Source organism: Juglans microcarpa x Juglans regia, chromosome 2D (genome assembly GCF_004785595.1).
Source record: "Juglans microcarpa x Juglans regia isolate MS1-56 chromosome 2D, Jm3101_v1.0, whole genome shotgun sequence".
NCBI lineage: Eukaryota > Viridiplantae > Streptophyta > Magnoliopsida > Fagales > Juglandaceae > Juglans > Juglans microcarpa x Juglans regia.
In genome coordinates, this window is record NC_054596.1 from 15,780,923 (window position 1) to 15,805,133 (window position 24,211).

Here is a 24,211-nt window from a genome sequence, read left to right on the forward strand (position 1 = left end):
CAATTCGCGCGTGTGTATATATATATGAACAGTCTACTACATACCACGGACACAGTAAATGCTGTACAAAGTTTTTCTTCATTCTCCTTCTGCGTCACCATCAACGGAAGTTGCAACCTCTCCAAGTCCTCCCCTTTCATGCTCACACACACAATCCCAGTTCCATGCTTGACAACAAATGCCATAGCCTCCGGCGTCACCTTTGACGCTGCCATTATAAGATCTCCCTCATTTTCTCTGTCTTCATCGTCAACGACAATTACCATCTGCAGAAATTAACTGCATCACTAATCACCTTATCTTATCATTCCCAATAATAAACACAAGTATTGCATTTCCATCGTACTAACCTTGCCTTTCCTAATGTCCTCAATCGCCTCCGGAACAGAAGAAAACCCGGCGGTTGGCCGGTCCAGATCATACTCATCATTGGAAAAGAAACCACTGGCACTAGTAGTAGTAGTAGTAGTTATTGTTGTTGTGGCAATTGTCTCTGCCGCTAATGTTCCAAACGCTAACTCTATTTCACCAGGCTGTGTCCGAATCCCACTTGGTTCACCTACCTGTTTACTCACAAAATTGTCTCGCCCTTCAGAAATTAACGCAGCCCTCGTCACTCTTCCATTAACTTTGAAACTGAGAGACAATCTTTTTGTTTGATTTGCCAAAATAAGATCACATGGATACCAGTTCGCAGTAAACGGTGTTGCACCGCCATATACACCACTCTGCCCTCTAAAGAATAAAAAAGTCCTAATGAGAAGAAGAAAATCTTAGCCATAAACGAACGTAAATTGCGCATGTCACCCCGTACAAAAACTTTATATGCTAATTTTTGTGTAGTTAAGAACATACGATCTAATTGCATATATTTTACTTATTTTCTTTAATTATTTCGTTGTGTTTTTTTTTCTTCTTCAATTTAGCACTGAAAGAGAGAAATATGGGAAATTAAAGGGGGTTTTGAGATGAGAATTGTAAAGAAAAAGCTCACTGGGAACAGGAGGGAGCCATCGGAGAGCAATGTTTGAACGAAGCCATTGCGGAAACTTCGAGGACTGGGCGAGGGTTCTGAGCTTTGAGGGGGGTGATTGCGTCAGAGGTATAGATGGAACGTAAAGAGGCCGGGCGAGGTAGAGGGCCGCGCATGTTTATCATGGTTGGGGGAGGAGCTTATGTGGATTGTTGTGGATTCATCCAGTTTCAGCTGACGTGGCCGCTGATTCTGGTTGGTTTAATTTTTTAAGAAATTCTAAACGGTTTATTTATTTATATTTTATCAAAAAATTAGATTTACAGCCATAATTTTATGTAACTACCGTATAATTAATTTTAAAAAATGTAAGTAAATGTGAAATTTACATGATAAAAAAATTATTTTTTTAATAATAAACGTTATTTTTTTTCAAAATGATTGTATGGTGCTTACTTACTTCACGACTGTACATAACATTACTCTTCTACTCATCATCCTCATATCATACACCACAAATAATTTTTTACTTTTTTTTCTTACAAAAAATATGGTGCATAGATTATGAGTAGAAGAATTCAATTAATTTAGGAAGAATAAAAAAAATTTTAAAAAAATAAATATGATGTGTGGGGATGATAAGTAACAAATCTCTTAATAGAATATCTCTATTTTTTTTAACTAAATTTTTTAATATTAATTTTAAAAACATTGAATTGATCCCCCATCATTATATTATTAGAAAATTGTTAATTATATTACGAAGCATGTCATCAAAAATATTAAAGTATTTTTAAAAATTTAAAACCATATTAAATAAAAACTTGAAATAAAATAAACCAAAAACATAAAAAACATAAAAAACATAAGAACTTACAAATAAGAAGATAAAAGCTATGCTTACAAAAAAATATATATATTAAAGTATAGGGTAGTAACACCTTTTCCCGATAAATTATCATCTATTTTTCACTCAATACCCTAAACATTTCATTTTTGAAAAAAACAATATTGATAGTTTGGGCAGTAATTGAAACATTTTACAGTTGAACAATGCGATGAAGGGCATAAAACTTAAACACTCCCGTAAAAAAATCGTGAATTCCTACCTATCTGTGTTTTTTTCTTTTTCTTTTTTTAACACTACATCATTAACAGTTGTATTTTAAATGGAAATTAAGGAGGAAAACTCCTTCATAGTTTGAAAATTTTCTGAATGAGTTCTTCTACTACAGCTCACCACACATTTATTGAAAAAAAAAAAAAAAGATAAAAGTTAAAAACATGAGTGGTGTAGGATTACTTTTTAAACCTTACCTCAATTAGGGCACAGAATAAAGGAGTTGTTCTACTCACTAGCTCTACAACACATACTTACTGAGAAAATAAATAAAAAGATAAAATATAAAAGCAGGTATGTGATGTAAAACTGCTGAATATGATTTATCTAAATAAAAATGGTAGTCAATTGCGAATACAAAGTAGTAGATCAAACAGATAGATTAGACCGGACCAATTATGTGCTAACTCCTAGTAAATTGGTTCGTTAGCTATCGGTCCGTTCGATTAGGTCTAATTATTTTATTTATTTTTTTCATTTTTTTTCTTGCAAATAAATTAATAAAAAAATTATTTAAATTACTAAGATTAAGTGAATTATTAACGTTGATTATGTAACTAACTTAAAAAGTTGTTTAACTATAATTATATATTATGATATTGATAGTTATTATTTACAAACTTAGACTTTACTCTTTAATATGTATCATTATTAATAATTTTCTACATTTTATATATAGTTAATATATATCAAATAATTTCATTGTACATAGATTATTTATTCTTACTTGCAACTTAGGTATTTAAAAAAATAACTTAATTACTTTAATTAAGTGTAAATAGTAGAATATGTATGAATGTATTATGTATCTAAATATATTATCATATAATTTATGATACATTATTAATTGATAACATATATTATTTAACATTTTATACTATCAATGATAATATATTAGATGAAAGTTACATAATTAACTTTTATAATTACTATATAAAAATAATATATTATATTTTTAAAAAATATATATTTCCAACGGTTGGTTTCGGTCCGGTCTAATCCAAAACTTATAGACCCCGAGACCAGATCGAACCCCTTCGATCCCACAAATTGTGGACCGACCATACCAATTTTCGATCTGGTCTAGTCCTGACCAAACCATTTAGTCCAATTGATTTTTAGGTCAAGATCGGAAATGTTTCACTCCTAGTTGTTGTGTTTTAACTTTGAGTTGTACTGTACAAAAGTCTTTCATCTCTATACATTATTTAAAAATATATATTTTTATATTTTATATTTAAAAAATAAAAAAAATAAAATAAAATTATATATTTTTAAGTGATATATAGTGATACGGAGCTTATCTCTAAAATTTTTCCTCACGCGTGGAAGTGAAAAATGAATGAGATGGTTGAAATTTTTTAAGAAAACTCGAGGATTTTTCGAATTCCCAAACAAGAGAATACTAGTAAGGGCAAACAAGTGCAATGCACGTGTGCCCAATTGCAAAAACATGAAAAATATTCTTAAAAATAAAAATTTCTTGTAAAAACATGTAATAAGAAATTAAGAGAAAATAACCTAATAATAAAATAATATGCATGCCATAATAACAAAGACGAAATACTTGTGTTCACCATATAGTAAACACTCTATCATTCTCTACGTGTGATACAGAATTCCATTCGGGGAGGAAAAATCAATCTCAAAGAGTAACCACTAAGAAAGTCTAACCAGCAATTTAAGTTCAATAAAAAACTATGTACTTCAAATTAAAACAATCATCTTAAGACAGGAAGGTCATTATGATCCAGCAACACATGCAATACCTCTTCAACTAATTTTATACTCATAATTCGAAACATATCTATTCGATCAAATTAGGATAAAAAATTTATAGTGCTCCTCCAGGCCAAACACATCCATTTGGTATGATAGCATGATACTTGAATCTGATGAACCATTTGATATGTACTCGTTCCCCATCTCTACATGAAAGAATGAACTGAGTATATCATGATGTGTTTTATAAGGTGTGAACATGCACATATGTATGTAAACTGCATATTGTTTGGTATTCAGTTAGTAGGATGGAACGTAGCAGTCAAATACCTCACAGGCACTTAAGTTCAAAACACAAAGACACACCACACTTTCATTACTGATATTACCTTTTTCTATTTCCCTATATTTTTCTCAGCAACCAAACATTGGAGTAAACAAAGTAAAAAAGTAAAATAAAATCCTAAATTATGAACTATGAATAAACCTCAAAGCAGCATAAACTTCAAACCAAAAAGTCCAAATTCCTTGCAAGAAACAAACCAACAAATCAGATTAAGTAAAGAAAAAAAAAACAACCAGAACATAACATGCAAAAAAAATTGAAAGTCATCTCTTTTTTTTTTTTAGAGACCAAACCCAAAAAACTGGATCACAGTCCAAATTTCCTAAAAAAAAAATAAACCAACCAAACAATGGATAGTTCAGAATACAGAAAAAACAGATGTAAAAGTACACATTGGAAGTTGCCTATTTAAAAAAACAAAGGTTAAAAAAATAAAACCCTATTTAGTTGACCATGCCCCCACCAAAGAGCAAAGGACAATCAGCACCAACACAACCGGTCCATTTTATTACCTGGTACCATCGGCACTGTAAGCCATTGTCGTGCACCAGCGACCAAGAGCATCATAATCAACTTGAGATCCCAAGTTGTCATACAACCATGCTTTTATCTTTCCATCCAGTGCAGTTGAAAAGATAAACTAAGCATAAAGGCACAAAAATGATGTTAGGAACAAAAATATTGGGACTTAAGGAAGAATCCATGAAAGGAAGGCCAAACCAATAACCACAATAAGCTCAAAGCATTCAACTAAAACAATCAGAAAAAAAAAAAAAAAATCACAAATGAAAATGATACCTGAATGTTTTCCTTATAGTGAGGACAGACAGAATAAACAGGAGCCTCATGACCTTCAAACGTATACTGCTTTGCACCAGTAGTGGCATCCCACACCTACAATTACCAAACAAGATTAGGAAGGAATGACAAATTTACCTCAACTTAAAACATCAAAACGACCAAACATGCAACAAGACCAACCGACCTTGATGGTCTTATCGTCACCACAGGTTATCAGACAAAGTTGCTTGTTTGGATGGGAGAATGCGATGTCATTTACTTCGCCAACATGAGCATCAATCTATATCAGCAAATTTAAAGTAAAGTATAGCATCTCAAATACCACAGAAGTTAAAGTGCAAAAAGAATGAAACAAAAAAATTTATATTAGATATACCTCCAGGTACTACTGTATATTATCATTCCCGTGATAAGAATATATTTGAATGATGTGCCTGGACTATGCAACTCCTGTAATTGGAATAGAAAGAAGACATCATCTAATTGTCTAGTTCACCTTTAAGATATATATTAGTTGTGTACATGGAGTGAAAAACTCCAATGTATTAAGCATACCAAACAAAGAACCGTTAGGGCTCCAAATCACACGGTTAACAGATACACCAGGATCTTTAACCAGAGCTGCCTGAAAATTCATCAATATCAGTTCCAATTACTCTACAATTTTTTTATTGGTAAACAAGTTCCAATTACTCTACTATTATAGGCATTAAGGATAAAACACTAACATTAACTTTTATCGTTAATGAAAGAAAAAAAAAAAGAAGGGACACACCTGCAGAGGCATTGAACATGCACTGAGATCCCAAACTTTGAAATTCCTCAAAACTAACCGCTCCCTATAACCAACTTCCCACAACCCAATGTCCCCAACATTAGTACCAACTGAAACACAACATGCAAAATATTCAATGGATATAAAACACCAAACATTTGTAGTTAGGAAATATAACATTTACAACACTTGATAGCAAGCTTAAATATTTATAGATAAAATCAAGAGGTTTTAAAAGAGAGCCAACCAAGAAGTAAGGTTTGTTGGTGAGAAGACTAAAGCATCTTTAAATGAGTTACTTTTGGTTGATGAGAGTCTGTAACCTTGAATTTTTAAGGTTTGGGAATTACAATTTATCACGGAATAAAGGATTTGCTTCAATTAATTTTTTAAGCTCCACCAACATGATTGCTCTAACAGATTTGGTATCTCCATATTTGGAAAGTTGCTCATTTTCTCTGTGATACAACAAGTCTATTTTGACAACATTTTCTATAGTTGATTTCAAATGTAAGGGGGAAAAGTTGAACACAAATTCATCATACCTGAAATTTTCCAATGTCAAGAGCTGAGTGATTTCCTTGAAAAGCTCTTCATTAAATGTGGCAAAAACTTTCAAATCCTTTACTAATATATCCACAGCCTTGGAACGATCATGCCTATCAAAAAACAGTCTCATTCACATGCTATATGCCACAGAATCTCCAAAGACAAACAATCACTTCTCATAAAACCGACGCTTAGATAATTAATAACCTAAAACTTGGAAGCTTACTTATCCAATGCCTCAAGATACTTTTGCTTCCTTATCTCAAAAAAGATTTTCATTGAGTATCAATTGTCGTCCACTTTTATGAACCCGGAAAGGTACTTCTCAACATCCTCTAGTTACAAGTGGATCCTGTAAAGATTTATGTCAACAAACATAATATCAGTCCCTAACGAAATCTAAAGAACAAAAAATAGAATATCTAATGCACCTTGGAATCATTGAAAAGCTGAGAATACACTACGCTTACTAACAAATATTTCACATTTTTTCATCCAGATTTTCTACCACCTAAAATGTTTAAGTATTCACCATTGAATTATCATTTTGACATAAACGTGCACACAGTAGCAAAAATGTGCTTAAAGTCTCAACTGCAAGTAGCACCAAACTACTCAGGCACATAACATGCATCTATATTCTTTAAACAATGACTTAAACAGCATAGCTCTGATGACCATACCTGGTCTGCAGTGGTTTCAACTGAGAGCTACTTCCGCTCTTTAGCCAGAGCAAGCCACTGTCCAGAATTCAATTAATTATATAGTTCCCCATTAATTGATTTCTAAGATCCATCCAATATATTCAGAATTTGATGTAACATAGACCATATAGTAATTATTTATATTTAAGCAAGAAAAAGAAACATTTATTTTTTAAAAAAATCTCTAAACGGGGCTTTAAATTAACTATTCTAAATATGACATATGAATAAACAAAATAAATATTACAAAATAAATATAAAAAACATACTTCAAATAAAAGTGATAAAAAATACCACAAAGTAGAGGAGAAATAAATGAATGGTAGGAATAGCACAGATGAGCAGTTAGTGAAATATCATAGAGCAAGATAAGAACATAACCAACTGATTCATGACAAATAATATATCAAGAAACAAAAAATAATAAAATTAGGATTTTATTTATGAATGATACTATAATAAAATATTAAGAATGACAACAAACATTATGTATCAAATACACACACACACACACACATATAGATACATGAAGATATAAATGTAAACAATATAAGAATTATTTATATTTAAAGCAGAAGAAATAAACATTTATTTAAAAAAAAAAAACAAATCTATGCATGCCATTAAATTAAATAATCTAAATATGGAGCTAGAATAAATAGAATAATTATTACAGAATAAATACAACAAGCATATTTAGCATAAAAAGGACAAAAAAAATACCGAAGTAGAGGACAAATAATTGAATAGTGGAAATGGTGCAGATGAATAGATAGTGAAATGATAATGAGCAAGATAAGAATAGAACCAGCTGATCTGCGACAAAGAACACATAAAAGCGTAGAATATAATGAAATTAGAAATTATATTTATTGAATGAGGCCATAATAAAATACTAAGCGTGAGAACATATATAATCAATAACATGGGTATTTATAAAATTGGAAATTAAACAGAATATAATACAGTGGGAGATAGAATTTGTTATTAATGGTCTTATTAATAATAACATTAATAACCTCATAAATATAGAATTCTTTGATAATATAAAATATAATATTCAATAATTATTAATAGATTTCAAGTATAATATTCAATAATATATAAATTTTCATCAACTATAACATGTGGAGTATAGTTTGTCACACGTACGGTAGCCCAAAAATATTTTTCACCAACTATAACATGTGGGGTATAAATTATTCTCGTCTTCCCTCTCACTGCTGACACTTTTTTTCTCTTCTCTCCTCTCTATCTTTCTCTTCTGCTTTTGCCTCCACTCTCATAGCTCTTTCTTTCTCTCCTTATCTCGCTTCTACTCTCAGACGCATCAACCGCGACACCAACATAACAGCTCCGTTTTGCACAGCCTGACTCCATATCACCCGGCCAAGAAAAAACAATTTTTTTCTTTGTGCAACAGAGATGATGAACATCGCATCCATTACTTCCCATTCTCCATGCTTAAAACTTTTTTTTTTTTTGTTTAGATTTACGTTTATAAATCTAAAGATATTTACACGCTTTACTATAAATCTGAGGAATTTTTTCTTCAGATCTGTTGTTTTATATATTTCCTATTTTTTCTGCAGATGTAACTTTTTTGCTGTACTAATTTTTATTTTCCAGATCTGCAAAAGATTTTCTTTTCGTTGCTGCTGTCTGTCTAGTGTTTTTCTTATGATTTCTTCAACTACTTATATAGTGATTTATTGTGCTGGTATTTTCATTGAAGTTTTTTTTTTTTTCCCTAACTTCACAGGTCCAAGGTTTTTTTTTTTTTTTATTTTTTTTTTTGCACAACTGTAATTTTCGTTGCTTTTATTTTTCTTTCTCTAAATTTGTTGTTAATCTCATCTCTGCTTCGTTATACATTTTTTGGTATCAATTTTTTCATCGATATTGAGCATAGTGATTTGATTGTCATTTGAGGTTTTGTGCAAGTTCTCTGTTTGGAAAAGTTTTCTTGTTTCAATCCTTATTCATCTAGACGTGTATTATATGGTTTGGGATATTTCGTTCTCATATTTGTTCTGGTCTGATCTAAGACTATATCGAGGTGGTAAATTTTTGTGATCTATGAACTTTTTTCTATTAGTATGAGTTTTCTTTTGAGTTTAACGAATCTATGTACAAATGTATTACATGTTTTGATTTTTTTTATTTTATTTCTTTCTTGCATGTCACTGCAATATTGTTCATATCTGAGAATCTTACTTTTATTTTGTTTTTTTATCTAGATAAAGGAGCCAGAAACAGCAATACAATAAAAAATGGCGAACCTGATCAGATTCAGTCATCTCTTTCTCAACTAAATTTAGTTTTCTAAATCCCAATATTCAAGTAACTTTTTATTGTTGTTCTTTCGTTTTGATTTTTTTCGTCCATTCATCCCAAAAAAATTTATAGTAGACTTTTTTTATTTATTTCTAACAATTTAGTATTGCATATAGAAATAAATAACTGAAGAAATAGTCAGAAATATTTACCAAAATAATCAACATAAAATTCATACCTGTGAAACTGGAGAGCTGAGAGGCGAACCCAAAAGCGAAGAAACAGATTTGGGAGGCAATAAAGAGATGGAAATCACTCTTATACCAAGCGGCAGGCGGTGGAAAACAGAAAAAACAAAATAGAATCTGATAAGAGGAAAACAGTAGAAAATAAACGAAGCGGTAGAAGCAGTGGGAAAAAGAAATCAGAGATGAGATTAAAACACAGGAATTGGGAAAGGGGAAGAAAAGGGCAGTTAAAGATAACGACGGAAAAAAAAGGTCCAAAGCGAAAAATAAAACCAGAACCTAGGAGAAGTCAAGGACAGAGCAGGAAAAGATATAGAAAATGAAAGGCAAAATAGGAAAACAACATGTTAGACAACAGCTGCCTGCTTCAAAAGCAGGGTTGAAATTGGTATAAATGTTAGAACTGAGGGACAGAAACGTAAAGAAATACGAAATAAAGGGCAAAATTAGAAATAAGAGATAGACGACAGCTGCCCTTATTACATATAAGATTATAGATTTTCCTTTCCTGTTTAGATGATGACTATGCTAGTTTGCTTCAGACAGTTCCAGAACACGTTAGAACAATGACAGCAACGCCTATTCACCGATCAGAAAACAACTTTACCTCACTTGTATACACAGAGAGAGAGAAGGAATGGGTGGCAGCGAAGCAAGAACCGTAAGGCTTTTCTGCCCCTTGCTAGCCAAGACAGTCCCGTTCGTGGTGTGGGAAGAGCAGAGGCTGGACTTGGGATCCATAGCCACGACCTTTGGGCTCGACCCTGCAACCTTGAAGCTCAACAGTCACTTTATAGGCAGAGGGATTGATCTTATCGCCTCCTCAGTCACCTGGAACTCCCTTCTGTCTTTCTTCTCTGCCAGAGGCTTTCCCACCGGGAAGGACGATCAAGACGCGCTTGTCGTTGATGGGAAGCTCGTCAAAGTTGGCACGAAGCGTAAATTTGTTTTACTCTCTTTCTAGTTCTTTGTTTTTTCGAAAGTGTGAAGGGTTTCTGATCATGCTCTGTTTGGTTCCACGAGGATGTGGAAAAATGAAAGAACATTATTATTTAATAAACTTTTACTTCTTTTCCTACTTTCTTTCGGTTGGAATTGTTAATGTTGTTGTATGGCTGGATAATGGGTCTTATGCTCTGTTGGGTTCTCGAGAACATATGGAGAAGGTAAAGAACTGATGGGAAAGAACTGATGCCACCTAAAACTGTATGAACGTAAAATTAAAATGTCCTCAATTTTCTTTCGATAGTATAAAGAACTTCATTTAAAAAATCCATGCACTAGATTTACATCAAATTTAAAATGATACAGTCACGAAGTGGATGAGATTTCCAGTGGCTATCAAAATCTGACATTGAACACAATATACGGACAACCCAATCCCTAAATATGATTATGGGCATCATTATCAAAACCAGTGGTGCTCTTCTTTTTCATTGTATATTTTTTTGAAATCAAGAAGAGCGAGATCTTTGGTTTCCTAGACTTAGATGGGAAAAGAAAGGAGTTTCTACTCTCATAACATGTTATTTTCTTCTATTAGGTTTGATATTTTGCATTTAGATTGGACTAATGTTGGCATTACCAAGAAGGATCAAGTTGTTTGTGATGTTGTTGGACTAATTGCAAGAAGGGTTGGGTAAAAAATGCTTTCAGGATTTTATCCCAACATTGTGTAATTTCCAGTGTGCACGTAAACACAGTGCCCCAACTTGTTGTCTATTTCAAGTATGATTAGATCACTTATTTCTTAAATTGAGATTGCTTTGCTATTTTCCAGGGCCTCATGACCCTCAAGATTCTGTTAATGGAAGTTGCTATGTAACAGAGTATGAGGTTGATGGTGGTAATAGAAGGCCACAACCTGGAGATCTCTACTTGGTAAAGAATAAAAGGCTGAAAGAAATAAGCTCAGGTAAAATTTTGGACTTTGTTGTGAGAGTTTAATGGAAAATTAGAGTTTTATTCAGCTGCTATCTTAGCATGATAATTTTTTTTATATAAATGCATAAGATAGGCATGCTAACCAAATTTGGAGTTGATATTATCATTGTGAAAACATTTATCGTATTCAGAGAAGACAAATATACCTAACAGTTGTGGGAATGAAGGACAATTGTTAATGGCAATTACTAACTATATTTTCGATCCTTATGTCAATTTGGAATGTTCTTGATATCTAGAGATTGAAACCCATTTGTGGCTTCTTAAATATGCTTTCAGCAAATTTTGTCACTTTGTGAACTGGTCGGTCATTCACGCCAACTTGTGGTCCACTTTTTCAGGAGGTAAAGATCTCCATGGTCTTGGCTTCAAGAGAAAGCAGTTGTTCGAAGATGTTAGGCTACTCAAGAAGTTGAATATAAGTGAAACTTACTCAGGTACATTAACTAGACATGCAAATTCAAATTTATCCATATTATTATTGCCTTGAACCCTTTGTCAGTCTTGACTCTAGTCAACACACGTGCAGTAGTTCTCTCTTCCTCCTCCTTACATGAAAACTGGGTGGTCTTTGTTTGATTTACTTTGAGTATCCGTACTGAGATGAAAGCATTATTTCTCCCTCGAGTCTCAGTGGTCTACCGATATGAGACCTACTTTTGGTTAATTTGATTCTAGCTTTTATGGCACCCGTGTTTTTTCTAACTTGACCTATCTTCTAGTGACAGATATCTTTCCAAATGTCCAATCAATATATACCCCGTACCCAGATCCAAAATAATTGTTCGCTATATAGTTTGCCATGCAAAATAAAAAAAAAATTAAATGATACAGCAGTTTGAGCCATTTTGCAGATATTGAAGGGAGAGAAAATTACCTCCCCAATGCCATCACACACACTGAATTTGCATGCAGTTACATGAGTGAGAATTTGAAGAGGAGGCGAGAAGATGAGGCATTTCTAGCCTCTCCTTGCAAGAGGATTAGATGAGGCTCCTTGTTTGTTTTCTCTTTTCTTTTTATCTATTTTGTTTTAGATGATGTCCAAATTACCTAATGTCAACTTGTAAATGATGTAGATGAGGATGAAAGGATTGTAACTTTGTGAAATCTTCTAAGTTTGCCTTTGCTACAGATATGACAGGAAAAACAAATTACACTGTTTTCTTCGTGCCCTAATAGGATCATGAAATTCAATGTCTGTTATACATGAATATGCAATCAATCGCACTGGAGACCCTTTTTTCTATGATGTAAAGATAAGAGGGAAAATGATACGGCAAGAAAGCAACCCCTTCTGATGTTTGATTGGTATTAACCTCATGACAATTAGCAACACGATTCACCGCTGTTAAGGGCAGGTTATTAACTGGAAATATGCAAGCGAAATTTATGAGAAAGAGTGTCCTCGAGACAACAATAAGCTCTTAGTACTGTGGTTAGGCTTTTAACTGAATGCTAGGTCTGGCCAGGTATATATGTATATTATTATTAATACTAGCATCTTTGCACAGTTTGTGATGAAGTTTTGTCTTTTGGTTATCTTTCCTTGTATCAGACACTATGCATGTGATAAGATTAGGTTTCTTATGGTGCGCTTGCTTTTGATATTCATGTACAGGTTTAGATAGCCCTTATCAATGATTATTTGATCTTACTGCATGTAAAAATGTCAAACTTCAAATTCTTTTAGACATTCCACCATTTGAATCCTAATCTGGCCAGCTTGATTTGGAAGGTAGAAAGTTTTGTGCTCTGTTTCGCCACTATTATGACCAATTTCTCAAATTATAAAGTGGAACAATCTGGTGTGAATATGCTGAAAAGTTTGGTACTTTAAAGCAAATTTTACGTCTAATAATTTGGTAGAAGTTACTAGCCATATTACTAAAAATACTTGTTCAGAGGTTTGGAAAATAAATTCTAGGAACATTATATTTGCAAATTGGTGTTGAGGATATATTCTCAACTCTACTGACATAGGAATATTTGATTCATCAGAGAATTCTTATTTATTGCAACTATCTAACTACCCCGAAGAGCATAAAAAATTCTTAAGGAAATAAAAATTTAAAGAGATGAATTTAAATGTTGCACAGTATTTTATTCCCTCTATTTTTAACTTTTGTGAATATTTAGGTCTATTTCAATATTGTTGTACAAATATGTAATTGTTCCTTTCTTAAAATGGAAAGGGAAGTAGTGCTGCTCAATCGTTGTGATCGTGCATTGATATCCACGGCGTGATTTTGCAAAGTTTTGAAGAGGACAACCAATGCAAGATGATCATGATGAGCACGGGCATCACTCTTGAGTGTCCAACCCATATCTGATGGTTTTGGAATGCAGTACTCCTTAGAGAAATGCAAAGATACGGCAAGAAACATGGAAACGATTGCCAAGATTAGCAGCACAGGATCCGGTGGAGGTTCTGGAGTTAGCAAGGAGGGCGGAAACTCTTCAGTTCCTGGCAATACAGGGTGTGGTGGAGGGTCGAGTGGACACTCAGTTCCTGGCAATGCAATAGTTGCAGACGATCCGGCTTTGAATCTAGCCAGTCGATCCAACCCTGTCCTAACTTGGATATGTTTTGAGACGGACTCTGGATCCGGACTTACTTGCTCCCTCGAGGAATGACTTGGCTCGTCACGGTTCACCCTGTGGGCAGCTTCGGATCTCTGATCTGACGTTGTTTGGCCTAGTCTCTTGTGACCAAAGGTGGAACTGTGTAGATGCTACTTAACCTCTTTTGGTTACAAAGTTCAGATGAGATGAGATAAAATATTTTGTTAAAAATTGAATAAAATATTATTATTATAATATAAATTGTTAATATTATTTTTGTTTTAAAATTTGAAACATCTCCACTAACCTATAATAGAAAATGACAATAAGTTTAAGGTTACGTTGGGATGTTGAGTTAAGATCAATTTTTATAAATTGTAGTGAGTTGAGTAGTAGAGGGAGTTATGTGTGACCCATTAAAACTGAGTTTAAAGTATGTTTGGATGTTAAGATGAGTTTAATGCTTTTTATGGAAAGTTGAAAAAAGATGTCGGTTTTATGTAAAAAGATATGTTAAATTGAAAAATGTTATGAGTCTCACGTGTAAGGAGATTTTGAGTTGAGATGAATTTAGTAATTTGAGAATTGAGTGTTTGGATGTTAGATTCAGTTTAAAATTAGATTGAGTTCAGCTGAGTCTTGCAACCAACGCAATCTAAATTTCTCTTTTCTTTGACCTGACTGAATAACAACTAAATAATAAAACAACTCTTTCTTATCTATCTTTCACTTTTTTTTTTTTTTTTCGTCTTGCTCTTTTTCTGTTCTTCATAGCATGGAGACTACTTTGGAGTTGAAAAATTATAGAATTGTTGGCTTGCTGACAGTCATGGTGGAGGAAAATGAAGCCCGGTCGCGTTCAAGTGAGAGATTCAGATAGACGACTTTAATAATTTAGTTTGTCCATAGATAACTACCTTATATGGTTAATATTAAATTTCGGTGATTGTCGGTTTCATCCATTACTGTTCATTTGTAACTTAAATATCAAATCCTAGTTTGGAACTTAAATATCATGAATTCAATTGTAAATATGATAAAGTTCGGAACTTAAATGGTAGAATTGTGATTATAGTTAAGGAAAATGGAAGAAGAAATGATAATTGGTAACTAAATAAGAAAATTCTTGAACGAGACTGTCCAGATTTCCATATGAACCAATTCATTCAATATGAGTTTTTCAAAAAACTGTGTATAACCCACTCCTAAAAATCTGGGTGTTAGTTTTGGAATTGAAGGCTCAAATTGTACACTAAACTCAAATGCAGGTATTGTACATGGAAGTATCTAGTTGGTTACCAATGTCATCATTGGGAATAATATTGCCAACCAATGGCAATCCCAGTCACTAACACAACTTTAACTATAAGTTTCAAGCTGATGAATGATGATGAAGCCGACGGTGACTGGGGATGTTCCCATTTTTTTCCTCTAATCTTGGCAGACAACATGGATAGGAGCTGAGCAAGCCGACCAGCTTTCTTGGCAGCTGCAAGCAGCATAATGAAAAGCAAGCATTAGAAGCTGATAACAACAAGCCAGTTAAATTATAGAACATTAATCACAAGGATAAGTTACATCTTCGTTCTGTAGATAAGAATGATGATTACTCAATCTACATGACTTCAACAATTCCGGCGGGAGAAGAAAAATTGGATTTCCAGAGTTACCCCATAACATTTTTACCTTATGTTTCTCTTTAGATATAAGCAAGAGAAGAAAATACCTAAAACGGCTTGTATTTGGCAACATTAAAGGAATTTCAAATCTCTATATGATGAACTATCAGGGTAAGAAAGTTTTCTTCTCTCTACTTTTAGATAGAGGGTTGATTAATTCACTTCATATATCTATTGGATACTTGGTTACATTTAATGGAAAATGGGGAAGTGATTCGTCTTAAATAAACACTTAAGCATCTTAGTGAATGAAGTAAGAAGAAAAAAGTGGTATTACAATGTGTTGCACTATAATTTGTTGTCCAAATCCTAGAACATTGAGACTAAATTAACTGAGACTCGTTGAATAGTTCACAATAAATTAAGGTAGGTAAGATCTCTTGTTTATTCTATCTTTCTTTTGCGCACACAAACAAATATGTATTGTTCTTAACTTCTTAGCATTTAGTTGAAAATCAGACTTATAATGGAGCAGAGCTTCCTTTGAGCATGCTGAAAGATTATTCTCAAGTGCTATTTCAATGGATGACTGTCCTTGGGCAGTCTTCCATCTTTCTCTCTTTGGGTTTGTTATCCTAACTTCATATGTTAGAGTGGAATCCCTTGGAGGTCCTCTCATATTCTAGCTGTATAGTTGTGGTCCTCTTACATACTTGCTGTATGCTTGAGGCTGCTCTTCTTCTTCAATAAAATTTTCCACTAACTAAAAAAAACTATTCGCTAAGATTAAGGTTTTATGGAATTGAGCCAAGTTGAATGGTGATTGATGATATGATTTTTCTATCCTAGCCAGCAGATATACGTGGACAAACTTACACTCAGAAGTTCTAAAATAGTCGTTTATTAATCTCAATGTATATATTCTTAAATGATTCCATGCAACCCAACCTTACAAAATGGACTTAGATCATAGATGGTTTTCACCACCACAAGTGATGACTGTTTATGTCCAATACTGTAGTGGCACAAAGAAATCTCAAATCACATATGAGCTAATACTACAAAAGTACTAGTCAAGGTTACAATTAGAGTTCCTTGGAATTATTATAAAGGCCAAAAACTTCTCCCTCCCACAAGATATCATTCACCAACTTCACCACCTACATACTCAATACATGGTATTACAATTTCCCCTCCTAGATCTTTGAGGACCTCATAAGGCCATTTTGTTCTAGCTGGCATAGCTCAAGTTCGACACTTCTAGCTGAGATTGTTATGATATTATTTGTACCATTGGGAGAGGTGGAAGGGGTCTTGTGGGATGTCAAAGCTCAATTAAATGGAGTTATGGAGTATGTGAGAGATCTAATGATTAAAGTGGATAATGGACTGGACCTAGTCGTGGGTTTTGGTGGTGGGTGAAGAATGGATGAGGGAGGGCGGGAGGTAGATCCTTTGTGTTTGAAGGCCACAAGTGCGCCAACAAAGCGCGTTTCAATGCCGTCACAGATGGGGTCATTGGACGCTGGCATCTTTGTCCATGTCATTGTCACTATGCCTCTTGAGGGAGCTGTAGGGTCTCAAGCACCAGTTGTAGATGGGGTTGGTACTTCTGTCTAGGGTTCATTTTTAGTTGAAGACGAGGGGTCCCTCCAGGGTCTTGAGTACTTTGGAAGAAACAGTCAAGCCTCTTTTAGAAGATGCAAACGGGGTAACAGAAGGTAGTACTTCACCTACCTGTTCTATTCCGAAGGAGCAGTAGGGTCAGACAAAGTGGCACGGCAAGGATCGTCGGGGGGTGGAGTAAATACAAGCAATGTTGATGAAGGGGAGGAACCTATAATGGTGATAGAAACAATGGACAACAACCATATAGTTGTCGAGCAACCATATGGTAGGAAGGAAATTATCGATTTGTTGTTGGTGCCTCGTGTGGGGTAAGGTTTAGAGTCAGGAGTGCAGTTGGGTACTGTGGCTGGGGATAATGCCGTTCCCCTGACTTATCTTCCTCCGATATACGATATAGCGGGTTCACCATTGGATTGGGTTCTAAATAAAGTTAATGGGTTTCATCAAATCCTGGGGCTTTCATATGGAGAACATGGAGAATATGAAGACCAATTTAAAGCACTACTCACTGCGATTGAGGTGAGCCACATGCTTGAAATCAAATCAAATTTTAAGAAAAGTAAGGAGTTAAAGCGTCTTTCATGGGCAATCAATTACGATGCTAAGGGAGATAGCTCAAGTCGAGGGAACACTAAAGGCATTGTGAAGACATTCTCGTGGTAGGATGTTTGGGTAGAGGATTAGTTTTACGGAAACAAGAGGCTGGGGTTGGGGAGGTATTTTGGGTAGGTTTCATGGGCTTTTTGGGTCATTAGGGGTTCTCTTGTATGGACTAGGTGTTTTCTTGTATATGTCCAGTGTACTTGGTTACTCCTATTGATATATATATATATATATATATATATATAATATTATTACTTATAAAAAAAAATCTTATTTGTACCAACCCAATGAAAGTCCAAGCCACATCTGGACTTATACTTCAAAATAACTAATCAAGATTACAATTGAAACTCCTTGGAAAGGGAAAAAAAACGTTCTCCCTCCAAGCAATGTGAAATCCTAGATCACCACTTCTTATGCTCAATACAGGACATTACAATCTCTTCCTCTCAAATACTTGATGCCCTTGTCAGGCCATTCCGTATAGGTGGGGCAGCTTAAGTCCCACACTTCTAACTATGATTGCTTTGATACCATTCGCAACAACATAAAAAAGCACAAGCCACATCTAGACTTGTGCTCTAAAAGGATTAGTCAAGGTTAGAATTTGGGACGACTTAGTATTTCTTCATTCATTCCCATCCAAAATCAGAGCCCCTTAAAATCATTATAAAGGGCAAGAACTTCTCCTCCCTCTAGGTAATGTGGGATTCCATTCACCACCTCCTATATTTAATACAAAGGATTATAAATACTATCGTCTAAATCATGAAAAGTGGTTGCTTACTCATTGGCCTACGAATTTGAATTATCTTAAATAAATAAAAAATGGCCAACACCAACAGATGAGTTACCTCTATTTTTTAGAAATCTTTCCTCCTCACCAACACGTCTTCGAAGCACATTGAGTAAAGATCCAAAATATAATGCAAATGCTGTGCATGTAATTGTGATCACATTGTAAGGCATGCTAAAATCAGGAGTTGTCAAGGGTACAAGCAAGACTTCTGAGTAAGATCGAACACGACTCTTTTCCTGCACCAAAAATCCAGACTGTCCATCAGAGCAGTCAGAAATCAAAAGCACACTTATTACCAACGATAAACAAGGAGTGGATGATACCTGCAATTTAGACAACATAGGTGACCTTTTCAAAGAGTTATCTTCGAAATAATGTGTTCTTGCATGAAAATTAGGGAAGCTTATTATTGCTGACGGAATGTCAAACCCTTGATTAGCATCTGGAGGATATTCATCAATGTGCAAAAATCCCTATGGAGACATCATATGGTAAACAAGAATATCAACCATTTTGTAGTGTAAAACCAAATGCACAATAAAGATGCACTTTGCATGTTATAATAAACACTTCCAATAGTTTCTGATGTCATAACTTGCAATGTTGAATGCCAAATCATTTGAAAAGAAGTCTTGCATAATATCAATATAGGCTCAAATGAAATTGAAGCACTAAGGTCACTGATAATTTATACAAGTTGCAAAAGGAAGCTTATGCCAGGTGAGCAAGGCATGTTTTCAAAAATTAAAAGATGAACAAAAAATAGAAGGTACATTCATAGCATAAGTAAACTCCGCAGCTTCATTTCCAGTCTTGACTAAAGACCCTTATATGTTCCTTATAATCATCTTCTTCATATTCATCACAACAGACCTATGTTTTCCTTTTTTCCTGCTATACACACAAATAGAGAGAGAGAGAGAGAGAGAGAGAGAGAGAGAATAAAAGAGAAGTAATTTCTGATCATTAGGTTCAAAAAGTTTACATAATTTAGGCCCTCAAATTTGGAATTGTTAACTCCATACCCATGATAAAGATAATGTAGATTTTCTCATAATCATAAACAAATAACCACAAAAACAAATAAAATTAATGGAAGCACAACATGGAAAGGGTAAACCTACTTCAGCTTCCACGGAAACAAGGCTATTCTCATCAAACAATCATCATTAACCAAACACAAAGATAACAGAGTACATCCCTAAATTAATCTCACCAAAAGTACAGTCATAGCAGTGGAACAAGAACCCCATGTACACTCATACCGGGCATCCCAGGTTGTAAAGCTTTCAACTACAATACAAGCCTTCTTTGGGGTCAGTATCACATCAAAACCATTCTATAGCCCCCATATTATACAGTTTTGGAATCATTTTTTTAGTCTTTTCTTTTCATTTTTTCTCCTGACAATTAAAACAAAAAGTCATATTGAGAAAAGATCAAATTGGTATAGGGCTTTGTTGAGTTGGTATAGTCTAGGAATTGAGGAAGACAGACTTCATGGAAAACATCAAAATTGATTTCAATGAAGGATGCCTCTCGAGTAATAGGACTTTCTCAAATTTTCACCTTCAAAACCCTTCCAAAATTATTGAAAATAAATCTGGTCATTTAACAGGTTAAGAGAGAGATGGTACTTTTACATGGCAATGAAATATGAGTGAAAAAAATATTGCATATTTTTTTTTGATAGAGTGCCTTCCCATTTTTCATGTATCCTAAATTCCATTTGCTTTACATGTTTTCAGAGTTGAGGAATAGACATTGCAGTCAGTTTGAATTTACGGTAGTTTTGAGTCCCAATAATTAGGAGAGGTAACTACTGATGAGTACAAATCATATAATAGTAGAGCATTTCAACTACCTTTTTGTCTTCTTTTTGTTTTAAGGTGGTTGATGAAGGTTTTTTTTTTTTTTTTGATTGGCACCGGATGTCTAGGAACAGTGTCCTGACTAATCCAGGGGGTGCACAGGCTCTCGGCAAGGAGTTTCCCGCAAGTGCACATCAGCTAATTCAAGGGGAAAATCCTCCAGTCCGATGGCCCCTAGAGATTGTTTGCACCCAAGGGGATTTGAACCTTAAACCTGAGGCGAGCATACCCTCAAGCCCAAGGCCTTTACCACTTGAGCCAACATCTAGGGGTTAATGGTTGATGAAAGTTCAAACTGCTGAATTTGACAATCTTTTTTTTCTTTTTATTTTTTTATTTTTTTTATTTTTATAAGTAATAAGTTTTATTGATCAACGTAAATAGGCAATGCCCAAGTACCCATGAAGTATACAAGAAAAAAGCCTAATTACAAACTACCCACTACGAAAAGTAGCATAAAAGTCATTAAAGCTCGCTCCATTCCATACCATGGATGAAGCCCAAAGCAACAAGTAAGAAGTTTTTGACAATCTACACTTATTAAGTACATTACCAGACATGTCTGGGTCTAAATTATGAATTCATTTCAATGAATAAGAAAGATTCACTATTATAAGATATTCAAGTTACTTCATGGACACCATGTAACACTTTTCATACACCTTTTTTTTACGCCTATGTAACCCATAACACCATCGGCAGTCTTTCGCTCTAAATTGCATTATGTTTTGGATTGAGAAGATATGTGATTCAATCATACAACAGCAAGGCTCTTATCCAAAAGAATATGTTCATCCAAAAATAATCCAATAAAACATTGTTGAGGAAATGCTAAATCATAGATTTGTACCTTATCAAACTCTAATGTTAAAGCAGCTGATTTTACGTCACAAGGAAATTTTAGGACCAGCTCCATAACCCCAGGCGATACCTTGTCTTCAGAAGGTGAAACACGCATTTTCTCTACAACATCAGTGACTGCCTGAGGTTGTCCATTGACAAAGACTCGTAGAGTATGATAATAAACTTTAATATACCAAGGCACCACTTGGAAAATGTCAACTTCCAACTTACAACTGCCTTCAACAATATTAGCCCCCAGGAAATGCTCATTCAATCCTGTGGATATTAAGGAAATTGCAATAGCACCCCTTTCATTCCCACTACCCATTAAGAACCTACTAGCATGTAATGGTGCTTGTGGGCACGACCAAACTACAGGAGACTTCCATTTAAGTCCTAAATCAAATGGCCGAGAGTCACTGTACTTTGCAACTGAATATTCGTAAAGAACAGATGAGCTACTGCCATGCAAGCTATTCACTTCTCTGAGCACGCTATCGGGATTAACAGACAAATCAAAGAAAGGGTTGGTCCTCCAACCTTCAGAGCCCACATTATCAATCCAAGATATCACATTCTCCTTCCGCACATTCTCTAGTTCAGTTACTAGACCTCCCTCAAGTTGAAGGTAAATATTACTAGACTTGGCAAGAACACACCTTGAGGTGACTTTCCTCCCAAAAATCGAACTCAAAGACCAGCTTGGTTGTAATTTAGTTTCACTGGAATAAGTATTACTAGCTCCTTGACTATCAGGCTGAAGAACAACCGTAAGTGTTTGTTTTAGTACAATTCCTGATTCCAGCCTGCCCTCAAATTCAGGTGAGGTCAAGTGCAACTGCTGAGAATGATAAAATCCTCTATATATAGAAGGTCTGTCCATTAAGACAGAAAGCCCAGCTTTGTCTCGACATGGAAGAAGCTTCAACCAAGGAGTTAGGTTCTCAGTGCAAACAGCCTCACGGGGCAATGTGCCATACCTCAGACTGCCTGAAGAAGGATGAAAGCTCCATTCAGGAGCAGAATAAGAGGTAGAAGACTCTAGGAAGTTGATTGAAGAACAGAAAAGACCAGAAAGAGTGTGGGTTAGATTCTTCCAAGAAGCATCTACCAGATACTGAGGGACATCAAACGCAGCCCATAATTCCACTCCAGGCGGCTTCGCATTGCTGCTTGAGATGGGGTCAAATCCACCCCAGCGATCATAGTTCCATCGACCTTGCGTAAAAGATAATTCCATTTCCTTGACTCGAAATTTCTGAACCTGCCCAAGCAATACGACAAAAGTTTCAAAAAATATCAAATAATAAAAAGCCAGAAAAAAGGTGACCAAACAAAGGCAATTAGGGGACATGGAAGAAAGAAATTGGACATGCAAATTTGAGAATAAGGCGAGTAACATCGTGTTATGAATGCAAAAAATAATTTGAAACTTTATGAGGAACCAATCAGTATTGCCATGTATTTGGCCTGGTAATAAAGGTGCAAGTAGAGGAAGGGCATATTTTCATCCAAATGAACTGAGCAAATGCGTAGCTTGAATTTCAAAATAGCATATAATCACATTTGCTAGGGGATAGAATTCAATAACACAGTGCTTGAAGTTGAGTGGAGAACATTAGTCACATAGCATAAACCTATGTTGTTGTTACTCTGATAAACCTCAAAAGAAACAGTAGCCATTCGTTTTTCGTTCTCTCTCGCACTCTTTTTATTTTTTGCACTAATAGATAATACCTTTCTTTTTATGTCAATTATCAAAGAAATTTACTGAGCTGGGGTTTTAGAAACCATAATCAAAAGCACGAGACTGCAAGATCCATGAGATTAACTTTCTGTTCCCTATAACATACCTCACTCTCCAAAACTTTCTTAGAAACGAACAGAGGCTAAGAATAGGGAACAGACACGTACCAGCTGAGCAATAGCTTTGGGGAAGAGGTGGTGGTGGCGGCCATGGGAGTCGGAGAGAGAAGGCGGAGCTCTGCTCTCGAAATGGAAATGTGCTAATAGTTTCCGATCGGGTAAAGGTCTCAGCAGCAACTCTTCCGAGAATTCTTCTTCATCTGATTCTTGAAAATCCGATCCGAAAGCGATTGCGGAGAAGATGATTTGGAAGGAGAGTACGAGGAAGAGCGAGAGAGTCGGTCTTGGAAGGCGGACCATTAGGAAGGTCTGGATTGCAGACTCCGGGTCAGTGAGCCTAGTATCAAGAGTTCGGGCTGCAAGTCTAGTAACTAGGGTGGGAGGGAGGGAGGGAGAGAGAGAGAGAGAGAGAGAGGAGTTGTGACAGTGACTCTAAGATCCTGATTCAAACTATAGAGGATCCGGCGATCCGCCGTGAGACTACCGCAGGAGCTCCGACAAATGGTCAAAGCAAAACGAGTGGTTGGGCTCGAGCTTGAGCCATTAGAGAGCTGGTATTAGTGGGCTTCATGGACAATCCATATTGTCATAATTAAATTCAGACACAGTCCAAAAAATAAAGACCTTTACCTTTCTCTTTTCTTTTAACAGCAGTCTCCACATGTTTACGACTTTACGCTGTACACTTTGGATATAAGAATATAATTGGAAGGGATGTTTACACCCCAATCAAGCTGGCCTAACTCATTCCGGGAGGCCTAGCTACTGAAGTATAGTCAGCCCATGAGTCAGGTTAAGAAGGAGGTTAAAAAATAACGAGAGTTGACGTGAAAAGATTGGACGACATATCCACTGACATGACCCTACACACACACGTAGTAGCAGAGCCATGCCATATTAAGGAGTCAGATACAAAACGTAGATAGAGATCCCGACGAGGATCCCTATCCCTGACAT

At 35.0% G+C, this 24,211-nt stretch overlaps 5 protein-coding genes and 1 long non-coding RNA gene across 9 annotated transcripts in view; 1 reads left to right on the forward strand and 5 right to left on the reverse strand.

Moving 5' to 3' along the window:
- The window catches only part of LOC121250074 (bifunctional riboflavin biosynthesis protein RIBA 1, chloroplastic-like), a 4,612-nt gene extending 3,495 nt beyond the window's left edge, over positions 1–1,117 (reverse strand). Inside the window, exons 1-3 of the mRNA XM_041148997.1 lie at positions 995–1,117; positions 351–735; positions 45–266 (exon numbers count right to left, since the gene is read on the reverse strand). Of these exons, the coding sequence (XP_041004931.1) occupies positions 45–266; positions 351–735; positions 995–1,041 (654 nt within the window). The 5' untranslated portion in view covers positions 1,042–1,117. The remainder of the gene's footprint in view (positions 1–44; positions 267–350; positions 736–994) is intronic.
- Positions 1–12,717, forward strand: part of LOC121250076 — an 18,722-nt gene extending 6,005 nt beyond the window's left edge. The window contains exons 2-5 of one of the 4 annotated variants that reach the window (XM_041149000.1): positions 10,140–10,453; positions 11,296–11,430; positions 11,801–11,896; positions 12,314–12,622. In XM_041149000.1, coding sequence (XP_041004934.1) covers positions 10,153–10,453; positions 11,296–11,430; positions 11,801–11,896; positions 12,314–12,450 — 669 coding nt within the window. In that variant the 5' untranslated portion in view covers positions 10,140–10,152 and the 3' untranslated portion in view covers positions 12,451–12,622. Of the gene's footprint in view, positions 1–10,029; positions 10,454–11,295; positions 11,431–11,800; positions 11,897–12,296 lie in introns of those variants that run through there. The other 3 variants (XM_041149001.1, XM_041149002.1, XM_041148999.1) reach the window with 3 other exon arrangements.
- On the reverse strand, positions 4,680–5,853 carry LOC121250077. The gene is made up of 6 exons (XR_005937700.1): positions 5,738–5,853; positions 5,518–5,587; positions 5,339–5,412; positions 5,147–5,242; positions 4,960–5,055; positions 4,680–4,801 (listed from the first exon to the last, which is right to left on the reverse strand). It is a non-coding gene; the product is annotated as an uncharacterized LOC121250077 (long non-coding RNA).
- On the reverse strand, positions 6,052–9,861 carry LOC121249297. Its single transcript, XM_041148005.1, has 5 exons — positions 9,844–9,861; positions 9,506–9,794; positions 6,970–7,030; positions 6,283–6,396; positions 6,052–6,195 (listed from the first exon to the last, which is right to left on the reverse strand). Exons 1-5 carry the CDS (start codon positions 9,859–9,861, stop codon positions 6,084–6,086), a joined length of 594 nt encoding a protein of 197 aa, XP_041003939.1. The 3' UTR covers positions 6,052–6,083.
- LOC121249298 lies at positions 12,707–15,332 on the reverse strand. Its single transcript, XM_041148007.1, has 3 exons — positions 15,324–15,332; positions 13,636–14,164; positions 12,707–12,829 (listed from the first exon to the last, which is right to left on the reverse strand). Exons 1-3 carry the CDS (start codon positions 15,330–15,332, stop codon positions 12,825–12,827), a joined length of 543 nt encoding a protein of 180 aa, XP_041003941.1. The 3' UTR covers positions 12,707–12,824.
- Positions 15,119–23,800, reverse strand: LOC121250317 (GPI transamidase component PIG-T). The gene is made up of 5 exons (XM_041149415.1): positions 23,303–23,800; positions 21,396–22,652; positions 18,998–19,147; positions 18,730–18,910; positions 15,119–15,513 (listed from the first exon to the last, which is right to left on the reverse strand). The coding sequence occupies exons 1-5, from the start codon at positions 23,552–23,554 to the stop codon at positions 15,332–15,334; spliced, it is 2,022 nt and encodes a 673-aa protein (XP_041005349.1). The 5' UTR covers positions 23,555–23,800; the 3' UTR covers positions 15,119–15,331.
- Positions 23,801–24,211: the final 411 nt, after the last annotated feature.

Coding starts and splice junctions, on each gene's coding strand:
- LOC121249297 (XM_041148005.1), bottom strand. Junction 7,031..9,505: donor TCAGCTCTCCAGTTTCACAG/GTATGAATTTTA, acceptor ATTGAATTCTGG/ACAGTGGCTTGCTCTGGCTA. Junction 6,397..6,969: donor TTGAAACCACTGCAGACCAG/GTATGGTCATCA, acceptor GTTTTTTGATAG/GCATGATCGTTCCAAGGCTG.
- LOC121250317 (XM_041149415.1), bottom strand. CDS start 23,554: ATGGTCCGCCTTCCAAGACCGACTCTCTCGCTCTTCCTCGTACTCTCC. Junction 22,653..23,302: donor CCAAAGCTATTGCTCAGCTG/GTACGTGTCTGT, acceptor TTGCTTGGGCAG/GTTCAGAAATTTCGAGTCAA. Junction 15,514..18,729: donor AAGATTTCTAAAAAATAGAG/GTAACTCATCTG, acceptor TGCTGCTTGCAG/CTGCCAAGAAAGCTGGTCGG.